This window comes from Echiichthys vipera (genome assembly GCF_963691815.1).
Source record: "Echiichthys vipera genome assembly, chromosome: 13".
Classification (NCBI taxonomy): Eukaryota; Metazoa; Chordata; class Actinopteri; order Perciformes; family Trachinidae; genus Echiichthys; species Echiichthys vipera.
The window spans coordinates 22584024-22598032 of record NC_139838.1 but is presented as its reverse complement, the minus strand read 5'-3'; the positions used below and the strand labels follow the sequence as shown (position 1 = coordinate 22598032).

General features: G+C 41.6%; 1 protein-coding gene across 1 annotated transcript in view; it reads left to right on the top strand.

The window, feature by feature from the left end:
* Positions 1–14009, top strand: part of crybg2 (crystallin beta-gamma domain containing 2) — a gene marked incomplete at its 3' end in the record, with an annotated part of 46174 nt that overhangs the window by 15539 nt on the left and 16626 nt on the right. Inside the window, exons 4-5 of the mRNA XM_083925206.1 lie at positions 739–3548; positions 12509–13679. Coding sequence (XP_083781332.1) covers positions 739–3548; positions 12509–13679 — 3981 coding nt within the window. The remainder of the gene's footprint in view (positions 1–738; positions 3549–12508; positions 13680–14009) is intronic.

Below are 14009 nucleotides of genomic sequence, written 5' to 3'. Positions count from 1 at the left end.
TATGTAGTTGTCTGTTTTAACACAACAATGTTTTTTTTCTGAATAAAAGACCAAGTACGATCTTTCAACAAATTAATTTTTCAGTGAATATTAAACTTAAATTCACCAGGTGACCCCAAACACAAAACAGATGAATGATAATGTTGCTCCGTAACTACAAATACACAAGTTAACTAACTTTAAAATGTGGTGTTAACTTCTTCTCCTGCCCCCAAGTGGCCAAAAACAGCTGTGGTAGATTTAAGGATTCTAGAAAGATCAGTTGTAGTTTTGAAAGATTACCAGGGTTTTATTTTCAGGATGACAAAATGCTCGGCCCTGTGGCTTGATTTTAGCAATGGTCATGTGTATTTGATTACTTGATTTGGACGTCAATATTCTTTCAGCGTATTGCAAACTCACTTTTTTATATTGTCCATATCTAACTATGTTATGACACTATAACAAGTGGTTAATGCCAGCCACCAAGCTAATGCGTACAGGAACGTTGTAACCTTACAATATGCTCTTAATTATTTTTAGTATGACAGTTTTGACCACAGATAACGGCGCTGGAAGACACAATTGAATTTGCCTCATAACATTAGCTGCAGTATGTTAGCTCTATGAGTAGTTGACTTAATTAACTTAACTTAATTAAAATGCAGATCCCTATAAATGATAAAACCATAGTTGTACAAACTGGGGCTCACTTATCCATGTCTGCAAATGCAAATTCTGTAAATGATCTTCTTCCAGACTCTTCCGGACCTCAGTGAGAGGGAGCTGGATGATGCTGATACAAAGAGGAAGTTAAGCATGTCTCAACCCGACCTTGACACAAGCGGTAAATTTGACATCCCTTCTCCTCCTCCTGTGGCCACAAACCAGTCTGAATCCTATTTCACTCTACCTAACCAATCGCAGTGGTCCGTCGTCACCCAACCAGAAGCGATGGAGCCTCTGACCAACGGATCTGATCTTTTTGAAGTAAATCAGGGACCGCAGGAAGCACCGATCGCTACCATCCGTGAGCTGGAGCTGGATAATCCAGAGCTGTCAGAGGAGAAAGAGAACATACCTGTTCACGATAACTCCAAACCATCTCCCCCCATGACTCGCACAGACGCAGCCTCTGCTGAAGACAATCACATTATACCTAGCCTTCCAGCTAGCCAGCCTCCGACCGTGATTGACACCTCAGATCACAAAGCAGCAGTTGTTGACTCCATCTCCGCAAGCAACGGTCCGTGTGATAATGATTTCCTCGAGCAGTCTCACTCAACAACAGAAATATCTCTTACTGAATCCACCAGAGTTACATTATCTCATTATCAATCGGATGCCCCTGACATAGTTGACAGTGCAACTCAAAACGATGAACTCTCCCTGGCAAGTGTCGACTCCAGAATTGAAGACGCAATTACAGAGTCAACTCTTGTTCCTCATGCTGACGACTCAGCTCTCAACCGAGACACTGTCCATCAAGAAGTCTCAATTTCTCACACTGAGAGATGTATTCCCGAAACTGCGGCAAGTGACAGCACAACCTCGGCTGTTAGCAGTGAGAAGACTCCTGTCAGTTCAGATGAAGTTTATGGAGCGTTGTATGATTCGCTTTTCCCCCAGAGTTTTACCTCAGAGGTATTGGCATCCCTCTCAAACCTGCCGCCTCAAATCCATACCGAGACGAGACATCTTGACACCAAATCAGAGCCCGTCATCGTTAAATCCCTTGATGAATGTCACACAGAAACAAATGTATACTCTCGCCTGTCATCTTCATATGAGTTTGACTCTGCTGCTCGCAGAATGGATGATGCTGTCGGCGGTTATACTAACATGAATACCACCTTCATAGAGAGAATGGTGATTTCTTCTAGCGAGAGCTCAAGAGTTACCTCTTGCCAAATGTCTACTGCTTATGAGCCTCGAAGAGACCAAGATATCTACCACAGACATCTACCTTACTCTCTCAGTTCAGGTTCTGAACCAGTTGACACTGATAAGATTCCTTACTCGGGGCTGACCCACTCTTTTTCAGAGGTGGAATCAGACAGTTTCAGCCTCATTCAAGACAATGTCAGGTCAGTCCCTGTGGTTCAAAGCTCTGCCCCTCCCATTTCTGACTATGCAACATCCCAAGGGACAGACACTCAGGTTACTGGCTCCAAAAAGAGAGTGATCCTAGTCAAAGAGCTAGTCACAGACGAGGTGAGTGCCTATCCTGCCTGTGCCTCTCCTGCCTGGTCCTCTCCTGCCTGTGCCTCTCCTGCCTGTGCCTCTCCTGCCTGTGCCTCTCCAGCCTGTGCCTCTCCTGCCTGTGCCTCTCCTGTCTGTCCCTCTCCTGTATGCCCCTCTCCTGAGCCTGAAGAAATGAGTGCAGCAAAGCATCTTGAGATAAGAATTGAAACAAGAGAGACTTTTTTTCCTCCTTCTGGACAGAGGGATGGGTCTGAAGGGCCTTTAAGTCCAGCATATCTGAGCGTGGGATCAGATGAAGGCAGTGCCATGGAGGTCTACTACAGCGCTGAAGAGGACAACGCAGAGGAGAGCGGAGGTGAAGAGATGTGCACGGTGGATGAAAGGGAAGAAATGTCTGTGGTAGATGAGCTGAAAGAGGCCACGATTCCACAGCAAGAGGAGACTGCAGAAACAGAGATAAGAAAGAGAGATGAGGGAGAATTTCGTGTGGTTATTATTAAAATTCAGAATGAGGGAGGCACAATGGGCAATGAAGAAGCGGAAGAGGATGTCAATAGCCAAACCGAAGTGGAGCAACAAGTAGGAGGTCAGAGGTCAGATGCTCAAGTGGAGGAGATTGAGTTTCTAGAAAGCAGTGATGCAAAGAGTCAAGAGAAAGAAGTAGCAACCACAGTGTTGCCACAGGTGAAAGAAGAGGGGGAGGAGGAGAGAAACAAGGAGTTTCCGGCCACACCGGTTCAGCAGGTGAACACACCGACGGTATGTGACTTTGCTCCACCTTCCAGTGAGCTGCATGGGCTAGGGGAGGGGTCGGGGGGAAACAGGAGCGAGGAATTGGTAACAGAAGACCCCTTTAATGGAGAGAAGCAACTCCATGGCCAGGAGATAAAATATCTGTCTCACAAAGACGGTATGATTTCTGAATACATACATGCTGTTTCCAGTTACACAACAGAAGAAGACATGATCACACCCAGAGTAATAGAGGCAGCCGTTTCCCTGACTACAGATTCAGACAAAACAGGTGAGGCGAGCAAAGAAAGTACAGAAATCAGCATTAACACTACAGCGAGTGCAGCCACAGATACGTCTGCTGCAGTAGAGGTTGTCACGGGCAATGTGACACACAGTGCTGAGCTGCAATCAGATGCCATAGAGATTGAACACAATAGGGCTCCACAGACTAGTGAGTGGGTGGATACAATTACTCAGAGCACAGACAGAACCAGCCCGGTGCAAGAACAGGTGGCAGTCGAGCTGTCAGCCTCAAGCACAGACGCACACCATCCTGATCCCGAAGCTGCAGAGACACCGTCAGAGAGACACGAGCATCTGGCAGAAACACAACCTGACCTGAATCAGGGGTAAGTGGAGAGTCTTCCGAACTTTGAAAAAAGTTTGAGTGCAGGGCTGAGGGCTTTGTCAGATTTGAAGCTCATCATAAATGAAGTATGTGAATGAAAAGTTAATAACTGATCATTGTGTGTAACTGATAGTTTGCTGTCGATAAGGCTCATGTTTAGGGGCACTTAGGGAAAAGACAAGTCTGTCAAAACTGTCATTTAGGGAAATTGCAGCTCTGTAGCTCCTGTGCTGGAATGTAGCACAGGAGCTACAGAGGAATGGGAAATGTTACACCATAAGCAGGCGTTGATTTCTTCCTTTTTTAAATATAAATCATCATACTTTTAAAGCTAAAAGGATAAACTTAAATGTGCGAAAGCTTCACATTTCCATTCCAAGGTCAGAAGTGGATGAGCTGCCTTGTTTACCAACAGAGCTGTCTACATACTTGTGTAGTTTTGAACACACCCCTTTTTAATACACTACATGTTCAGTGATGTATAACCCAGGAGGATTACTGTCACAAACCCTCAGCTCTGTGACTTAATCGATTGATTGACTAATGCAAGGAGCATGTGCAGTCCAAAGATCAGCTGTCATTTTTCACATAGTTTAAAGTTAGTTCATTGTATTTGTTCAACCCTGAGCTGTCACTCAGGTAAGTAAGGGTGATGAAATGATTTGTGGGGGTGTAAAAATGCAGCTAGTTCAGCATGGTACAATGCACAATACAGCATTCACAGTTAAATGCACTTTGCATATTTTTTTAACAACAAAACTTGAAAGTGCTGGAACATTATTTTTACTTAACACTCCTAAAACGAGAAATACAATAATTTTATATAAAAGAATGTAATCGATGAAGTGTTGAGGTTATAAATATATTTAAAAAATGACAAGTGGACATCATAAGTTATCCATGTCTTCAGGTTGTTTGTTCTCTCTGATCAGCACTCAAATATTTAGTTAACAAATAAAATTAAACAGAGAAAAGCAGAAAAACCTTACATTAGAGAAGCTGGAACCAGAAATGGTAACAAATCTGATTCGGAACTGGAATCATATGAATCCAAGCTTATAGATTTCTTTTATCAGTGCCGCCATCAAAGTCATCCATCTACACTGCTGGAAACTTGCGTAGAGATGCATCGATCCAGTTTTTTTACGATCCAAGTCGATACCGATAACTGGGCTGAGTATCGGCCGATACGATCCAATTCTACTGTTGAATGTATGAACCGTATACCTTGCCATGTGTGTGAAGGCATCAGAAGGTATAAATTAACACAGATATAAATGTACTTAATATTATTCATTAACGAATAACAAAGTGTACATTAGTCATGGCCGAAAGAACAGGGTCGCAGGTACAAGCGTAAAATGGGTTTTCTCAGGAGGGTGGCTGGAGTCTCCCTTAGAGAGAGGGGGAGAAGTTCAGCATCAGTGAGGAACTCAGAGTAGAGCCGCTGCTCCTTTGCGTTGAAAGCAGCCAGTTGAGGTGGTTCGGGCATCTAGTAAGGATGAACCCTGGACGCCTCCCTAGGGAGGTGTTCCAGGCACGTCCAGCTGGGAGGAGGCCTTGGGGAAGACCCAGGACTAGGTGGAGAGATTATATCTCCACACTGGCCTGGGAACGCCTCAGGATCCCCCAGTTAGAGCTGGTTAATGTGGCCCGGGTAAGGGATGTTTGGGGTCCCCTGCTTAAGCTGTTGCCCCTTGCGACCCGACCGCGGATAAGCGGTTGAAGATGAGATGAGATGAAAGTGTACATTAGCAGCAAGAGAACAAGGAGGAGTCATGGCATAGATTAAGAAAGAGTCCAAAGCTTTGCATAAATAATAACATTATCACCACACGGGTAGGCTTATCAGATATTTTTCCTCTGACAAACTTGAAAACCCAAATAAAAATATTCTCTTATTTCATCTACACTGTGTTCAGACCCAGAGATAACAAAACAGTTGCACTGATGCTGAAAACCTGTGTAGGTCGACTTTTTTCCGCAGAAAATAATCAGGAATCACTGAGGGAGTCGATAAAGTACGGAAACCGATGTGCGGAATTGATACCGCCATTCAATTCCCATTCCTATTCAGCAGTCCATATAAAGAGATTTTGCCACTTGTTGCACCACTGCGACACCGCACACTGGGGTTGACAGATTCAGAATGTTTGGGTAATTTGCAGAGTTTCCATCTCATCTGAGAGGGAGTTCATGCTTGTGATTTAAACATTTTCTGGGAGTGTCACAGGAGCAGACTCACACAGCACTCCCCTGTCATCGCTGCAGTAAATGTTTACAACTACACTGAGACACACTCTTAAGATTACAATCCATTTACGCTCCAGAACATGTCCGGACACATGAAGCATTGTGTCTCATGCCAGAATTTATGCAAACACAGTTACATTTTGGCATTGCCACAACCTTTAATCTGTCCTTTGATCAAGGATTTGATAAACAGGAAACCATAAAGAACTTTGGGAACATGGGAAAGAACTGGCACAGCATGACAGACTGCGGTATTTGTTTTCTTGATGCTACTGGTTTGTTTGCACCTGTCACTTGCGGGTAAAGACTTTTGCTTTTTCTGCCAAATAATGGAGACGACAGATCTCTGAAAACAAAATAGGATTTTAAGAAGAACTGGCTTTTGGTTTCGGCATGTAGTAAAAGGAACAGATTAACTGTTGCAGCTATGCTCCTACTGTGTGCACATCATGTAGGCTACTGTCATTATGCAGACACAGCAGGAACCTAATTTAAATGTTGCTTGTTGTTGCTCTGACGCCTTGTTTATTCAAAGTATTACAGCTCATTAGCGCATATACTTTTTTTCACACAAGATGGCAGCAAAGACATGACTTTTACTTTGATTGGAAAGCTGAAGGATTAACAACACAGAATAAGAGACGGGGTAGGTTCAACAAATAGGCAGAAACGTATTGTATAAGTAGTAAAATAATGCTCTTATTTGTTAAAAGCCATGCCTTTATATTCATGCATCAAAGGGGTTTTATAAGCAAAATACTTTTCTTAGATACAATTATTTCTTTGACAAGTTTTAAAAACATACATGTCAGACTGAGGAAAACACAAAAAAGTCTTAGGGCAATTCCCTTTTGCAGTAAAAGATGGCAGATTGAATAACTTGAAACAGACAATAGAACATTCATAAACCTACAGATTACTTAAAAAATATCTCTTGACATCAGATTTAAAACTCCTTTTAATGGGGTTTAATTTAAGTGAGATAGGTACATTGACATGTACTGTAGCTTTAAACAAAAAGATATTTTTCCCAAAACTTGTTTTAAAACTCATAGGAATATGTGTGTATGTGTTTGTTTGACTACTTCTAGTTTTTTTAAACTTAATGTAAATATTCAGCTGAGTAGGGAGATGCAGATTTGTACATTATAACTCTTTTATCCACGGGGAGAAGGCTTTAATGTGTGGTAAATATTACCGGGTGAAATATACCGGCTACATCAAGGCAAATAGTCTTAGAATAAATAAATATAAAGGTGTTGTTTTAGTGCTGTTTGTTTTTCTTAACAGTGTGTGTGCTTTTGTATTATATGATTATAATTACCTGTCCATAGGCGTGATTGGGGGGGCACCACAAACCACAACCCACTTAATATGATGGAACAAAAACAAAAACCCAACATAAATCCCACTATCCCTCCCAACAACCTATGTCAGACATGGTCACAGTAACCAACTAAATAATGAAATAACATATTACATAAATAGATAAATAAGGTACAATTAAACCAAATAGGGTAGAAATCCATAGCTAATAGCAAAATAAATAAGGTAATTCAGGAATAAGAAAAGGAGAAAAGAGAAATTAATTTGAAGTATTATAGACACGACAATGTGGTAGATTTTCTCAATTTAACAGTTAAAACTAGTGTTGTCTGTCTGTCTGTGCCCCCTCCCGCTCTGAGATTTGGTTTTGCCCACCCCAGACCTGTGCGTCCCTCCGGTCTCTCCCTGTGTGTGTATGATCCATGGTAGTATGAAGACAGCAAAAGAGAAAAAAGAAAGCCCAACCAACAGTTTTAAGTTGTAGGTTGGGCAAAAGTGCCACCACTCACGAGTCAAATAATGTTAACTGAACAAAAGTTAGTTCTACTTCCTGCACCAGATCCGCTATTCAGTTCTGGGTGCTCCCTCAATCAGCCAAAGATCATCTCAAGATCATGAAGATAATAGTTCTGTGACTGTGTATGATCACTACTATCAGCAGTATCAGCTGAAAATACCAATAAATGATGTATAAACACAAGCTGAGAGAAGTAAATGTGCTTGAGATGAAGGAGAACCCGCTTTTAGTGCAGGAAACATGACAAAAAATGTCTGTAGCTCACACACACACACACACACACACACACACACACACACACACACACACACACACACACACACACACACACACACACACACACACACACACACACACACACACACACACACACACACACACACACACACACACACACACAGAGTTTTTGTGTAACACATACCAGGCAAATGCGTTCCAAATAATGTAAATAATAGCGTTTTTTTTTAGCATAGTTAGAGCCTTGATTACCCCCCGTCCCCATCCCTAAGCCCTCACAGAAGAGCCGTATAGCATTTAGAATAAAAATCATAATAATTTCATTCTCTCCCCCCAATGTTCAACTCAAAGTTACGCCCTTGAAACTGTCAACAAACACACTTGTACACTTTAAACAGCTCAGTTTCTGGTGAACAGGCTTTGATGGTCATTGAAATGTGAGGCATTTAGTCAGCCCCACCTGTCTTACAGGGTTCTTCAGTTCTGGTGGCAAACGTGGGAGCCACACAAGAAATATAGTGATCCAAGACCCGTCTGTCTAAAGTATGGCCTGAAGAAACAGAAATCTCCTACAATTAGATCCAGTGGTTTATTTTCCTTGGTGTTTCTTTCTCTAAATCTGTGGAGATGTTTCTTCTTCAATAAAATCCGAAGCGAGTTGAGCCACTTTGTAAGCCTTTCGTCCGAACTTTGTCACTGAGCTTTGTCCTTTTGTTTTCCCTGTCATGAGTGACGGACTGTCTGACAGATACCTTTAAACAAAAAAGGAATGACAAACTTGTGGAGAGTTCCCTTTGTTGTAAATGAAATTCTGACAAAGGTCATCCTCTGCACATCTTCACACTTGGCCTTCAAGGTCTAAAACCTTAGAAAAATACTAAAATCCTGTCTGGTGACTTCTGTGGAGCTCTGTCAGTTTCTTTTAAGCCTTTTAACCTGTCACTAACCAGAGCTACAGATATATGTCAATGTCATCTTCTGCATTAATAAGTTTAACATGGTACATGACAGTTTTTGGGCTGTGGTGAATATTTGAGAATGTCAGAGATTGTGTCAAATAAACAAACAAATAACTGTTTTACCGCATTGAAAGACTGGAAACAAAGAATACATGTTTGTTACAAATTGTAGGCCTGATTTTTTGATCATTAGCTCTTTGATGTGTATAATCAGTGGAGTTCCCCTTTAATGTTAAACCAGTACGACTGTTGGCAGGCTGTTCTCATTCACTGTTCATACACATAATAACAACAAGTAATGCACTGTAACGCGTATGTAATCTACATACATGTAGAAATTTAGCCTGGAGCAAAGAAGGAAGTCAAATCAAATCAGTTTTATTTATACAGCACCTTTCATACATATAAAAATGCATCCCAAAGTGCTTTATATTAACATCAAATAAAACACACCCCCTTCCAACTCCTTCACACGTGTAACACACACAAACACACACACACACACACACACACACACACACACACACACACACACACACACACACACACTCGACCGATACGTAAATTAAGAGACAAGGACAGGATAAATGAGTAATACTAAAAGAGTCAAAGAGGACTCAGTTAACAGCTACATTAGAAAGGTGAGTCTTGAGCCTGAGTTTAAAAGCATCAACAGGGGTCAGGGTGGTGGATGGGTCCCAAAACCCAGGACTTTCACTCAGGGGACCTGCGTTAGTGTCCTTGTGGTTTTCGTGTCTCGGAAATACTGAGTCAAACCACAACCATTTCTCTAATCCTAACCAAGTCGTTTTTACTGCCTAAACTTAACTATCACTGTCCATTCCTGGTCAGCATTTCACAGCATGAAATATTATAATTTTCAACATACTAATCTGTTCCCGTCACATTTGGTAACACATTTTAAGAAGTTTTATGCAAAACTTTTCATAAGATATATTAGAGAAATCATATTTTTTAGACATACAGACTCATCATCCTAATTTAATCTACAATAATATGCATGTTTTAGATATTTATTTTATTAATAATCTAAATCTGTAAATTAACTAGTAACTAAATCCATTAAATACATTGGGGGGTAAAACGTGCAGTATTTCCCTCTAAATTTTAGTGGAGAGAAATGAAAAAAAAACATAAAATGGAAATACTCAAGTAAAGGAACTTGAGTTGAATTTTGTGGTGTTGTGGTAAATTGTACTTAAGCACAAAACTTTAGTAAATGTACTTAGTTACTTTCCACCACTGGTTTTCTGCTTGCTTGAGTTCATCTGCTTCTTCTGAACTCTTCACTGGCGACGATTCAAAATCAATATTTCACGAAGGCTCCACCCTTTGCGCACTGGCTCCAGTCGCAGCAATAGTACTGTTTATTTTTCAAAGCGGTAAAATATTCTAAGCATCCGGCTGTCCCTTTTGGTATGCACATGGATGTCATTCTAAGGCGGATGTCTTGACAGGGGAGGTTTACAACAGAAGGAATGTTTTTGATATAGTTTTGCACATTAGGTTTGGTCTACAGTGTATGGGGACTACATTCCAGCATCTTTTTCCACTTCGGGAGGGACGATAAATACTACTTTTCTGTTAATCAGTACAGAAAGAGGAGTAATGCTGTTAAAAAGACTAAAACATTTACCAATAAATTACATGGAGGCAGATGTTGTTCTTTGATCCTCAAAGCTGCATAACCGGGCGAGGCAGAGAGCTACAAATTATACCATACTCACATAATTGCATGGGTAACTTTTCTTTTATGTGCAATGCTCACATTCCCCAAGTGTCACTCCATAAACTAGTAGATATGGACTCGGGGTCCCTGTTGAGGCTGGTACATTGCACATGTGTGTGCATGAATTTAGATTTACAGGTGTGTCTGTCAGAATGTCCCTGTACATGCAACATGATACGTCTACCTGTCTACAAGAGGCTTATGCTATTAGGTGGGATGTCATTTGCATATTACAGCAAAGAGGAGCTTTTAGGATCGCTGCTAGAATTTCGCGGGTGCCCTCAGAGATAGGTGTGGTTCTGTGGTTAGAGCAGCAATGTACTCTAGAGCAGGTTACAGGAGGGGCTCTTATCACCCTGGATTAACAAGGATGTGATTTCCAGTGGGAAAGTCCCCTTTTTGTCCCTCTTACTTTTAATACATCTGGTTAAGTTACGTATTTACAGAAAACATTTTTCTGTTAATACTTTTATTTACAGCTATTGAACCTTGATCGTTATTGGAAACATGCAAATACTTTGAATTGTGTGTCATAAAATAAGAAGTATCTTTAATTAGATTTTGTTAGATGGATTTAATGTAAACAAATGCAAGAAATCAATAGCACATGTAACTGCTTTCCTAAATAAACCGTATATTAACTTCACTGTGTCCCTCACGCTTCTGAAACCAACTCCTTTTGTGAGTGATGGGTTATATAGTTATTGACAAGATTATATTATAATATCTGTCAGTGTCATTTCTAGATTTTTATTATTGATGAGAGTTCAGGGATGATGAGTAGCTGCACATGTGGCTGAAAACTCGCACTAACCTTGGAAAAGTAACTACAGTGCTTGAGTGCCCATTTAGTCTCGTCTTCATAATTAACCACCGTATTAATTTCATGATGAACAGTTTCTATTCATTACATTTCAGCCGGATCTGCAGAAGCAACAGGGCACAGTCACTTTCTCCACATTTCAGCAAATCAGATATTTCTGCACATCAATTTCCTAATTCATGCTAAATACAAAAAGCATTTTGATGACATTTGTCCTTTTTTTCTGTTACACTGTTCACATTGCTATGGGCCTGTATTTAAACTGGTTTCAAGGTACTACAATCTCCATAATTCAACAGGCACTATCAGGATTATTTAAGTTTGAAGAGCCACAGAAGCTGTAAAACTGTCTTAAATAATCAAGACCCTATATAAAAAAAACTCACGCATATTGTTGCAACTCCAGTTATGGATGCTGTTATAAGACGTCACTTTGCTGTCAGTGCAAAGTGTTGGTATCTTTCATTTCCTATTTATTTGATAGGGACAAATGCAGTAGACATGACATTGAACTCCAATAAACGGGTGCAATGTATCACAGCCTTAAAGCTACTGCTAATTTCCAATGCCTGTTCTTAGGAGGGCCTTTAAAATAACAAATTAACTTGTTGGGCAAGTGTCTGTGAGACTTGCACAGGAAAAGAAAACATACAGAGTGCTGTGCTTAAGACTTTGCATAGTTCATGTGATGTGAATGCAGTGTTGACTTGATCTAACCTTAGGTGAGTGAGTAAACTGGCAGTGTTTTTGTCCTACCAGCTCAAAATGATTGTTGTTTTGGGACTGTGTTTGTGCAGAGTAGAGTGAATCCAGCTGGAACTTTTGCTTAATTTCACATCTTTACTGCGTTGTTCCACTAAAGCAGATAATTAAATAACCAAACATCTGTTGCAATTATGATGCTTTTCTAAACTTTACTTGACATTGCATTCAGCTCGAGATACTCAAAGTTGCTTTGTATAATTTGCATGTGTTGGCATTACATGACCACTATACTCTGAAGGTACTGCAGGACTTGATACGTTGTGGACCAGTTACCAAGTTTGACTGTTTTTGTCATTTTCGTCTGTTTTTTTTGTTTTCTTTATTTATCCAGCTCCACAGCGGCTTCAGAAGTCTTTGTTTCAGAAAATCAGCCACCTACAGCCGACAAGGAATCGGTTGACGAAATGAATTCAGGCTACAGCAGCCTGAGCACCAGACTGTCCATGAAGAATTCATCTCCCCCTCAAGAGGATGAATCCAAATATCGTTTCCGCAAAGTGTCCCTGATCACTGAGACCGATACCACTGAGGACAGCCAGGATACTGTGGGCTTCAGCAAAACAAGCACCACAGTCACTGAATCAAATGGAACAGATATCGACTCAGAAGACAGGTGGAGAAATAGATTTGAGGGGGCTTCTCAATACACTCCATACAAAGCAGAGGATTCCTACTTTTCTGATTCTCTCAGTTACAGAAACACTGACATCTATTCCAGTACCTCCTCCTCCTCTGTTCTCCCCGAGGCTAGAGCATACAAACACCTCAGCGAAACCTCCTACTCCTCCACCCCCGCTCTAGAGGAGCGCATAACCCTTGGCAGCAGGCTGAGTGACATGACCAAAGTTTGTCTGAGCTACGAGAGCGAGCCAGCCCGAGCACCAGAGGATGAGTGGAGGAGGAGTTCTGTGCGGCAGGAGGAGCCTGCTGCACCTGCAGGTGAAAGAGAGGGGCAGAGGGAGGGAGAGGCAGAGTCAGAGAGGATAAAGTCACGCTGGGAGTCAGAACTGTTCCCTGTGTCCAGTTTCTCAGCACAAGAAACCAGCCACGAAGTCGTCAACAGTTTCAAAGAAGAGGACGACGAGTCATCCCATTTTAGTGGAGTGTTCAAGGCCACTCTCGTTGGGGTTGTGTCTGAACCTGCAGCTCCCCCCTCCACCCCCCCTGCTTCCCCGGACGAAGACTCCCCTAACCAGTTCGACATGGATAGCCTGGTGGATACCCTAAAGAGCATGGGACCTTCCCTAAGGCCAAGGAACGTGAGCCTACGTGGACCTCCTCCGGTACCCATGTCCTCCCTGCCGCCAATTGTCGAGGATGCTCCCAGCCCTGTCACCCCTGACATCCCTGCCTCCCTCGCCAGTCCTACAAAAAAGATGGAAGAAATAAGCAACCCCGCTGAGCCCCTCAAAGGACTTTACACTCTGCCTGCTGACCTGGGGCTGAGAAGCGGTCCCAGAGACACTCGTTCACCACTGGAACTGATGAAGCAGAGCCAGCAGGTAAAGTACACTCAGACACAAATTCAGTCATTTGTTTTTGCTTAGTTAAAACTTTCATATCTACAAAATGCAATATTGTTCACCAAACAACTGCGGGGGCAATTCTATTTCTACAGATTATTATTATTATTATTAATAATATATTGTGTATCATTCTGGCTATGTCAGTCTGATAGTGCTTTAAATGATTGCCTTAATTACATTACATGTGACTTGGGCTTCCACTGAAGTAAAACTTGGCTCCTTATTCTGGAAAAAGAGATGTTGATTATGACACTTTTTAATGTAGTTTTTCAAAGCTGTCAGCCAGCCCCGCAAACAAAATGCCAT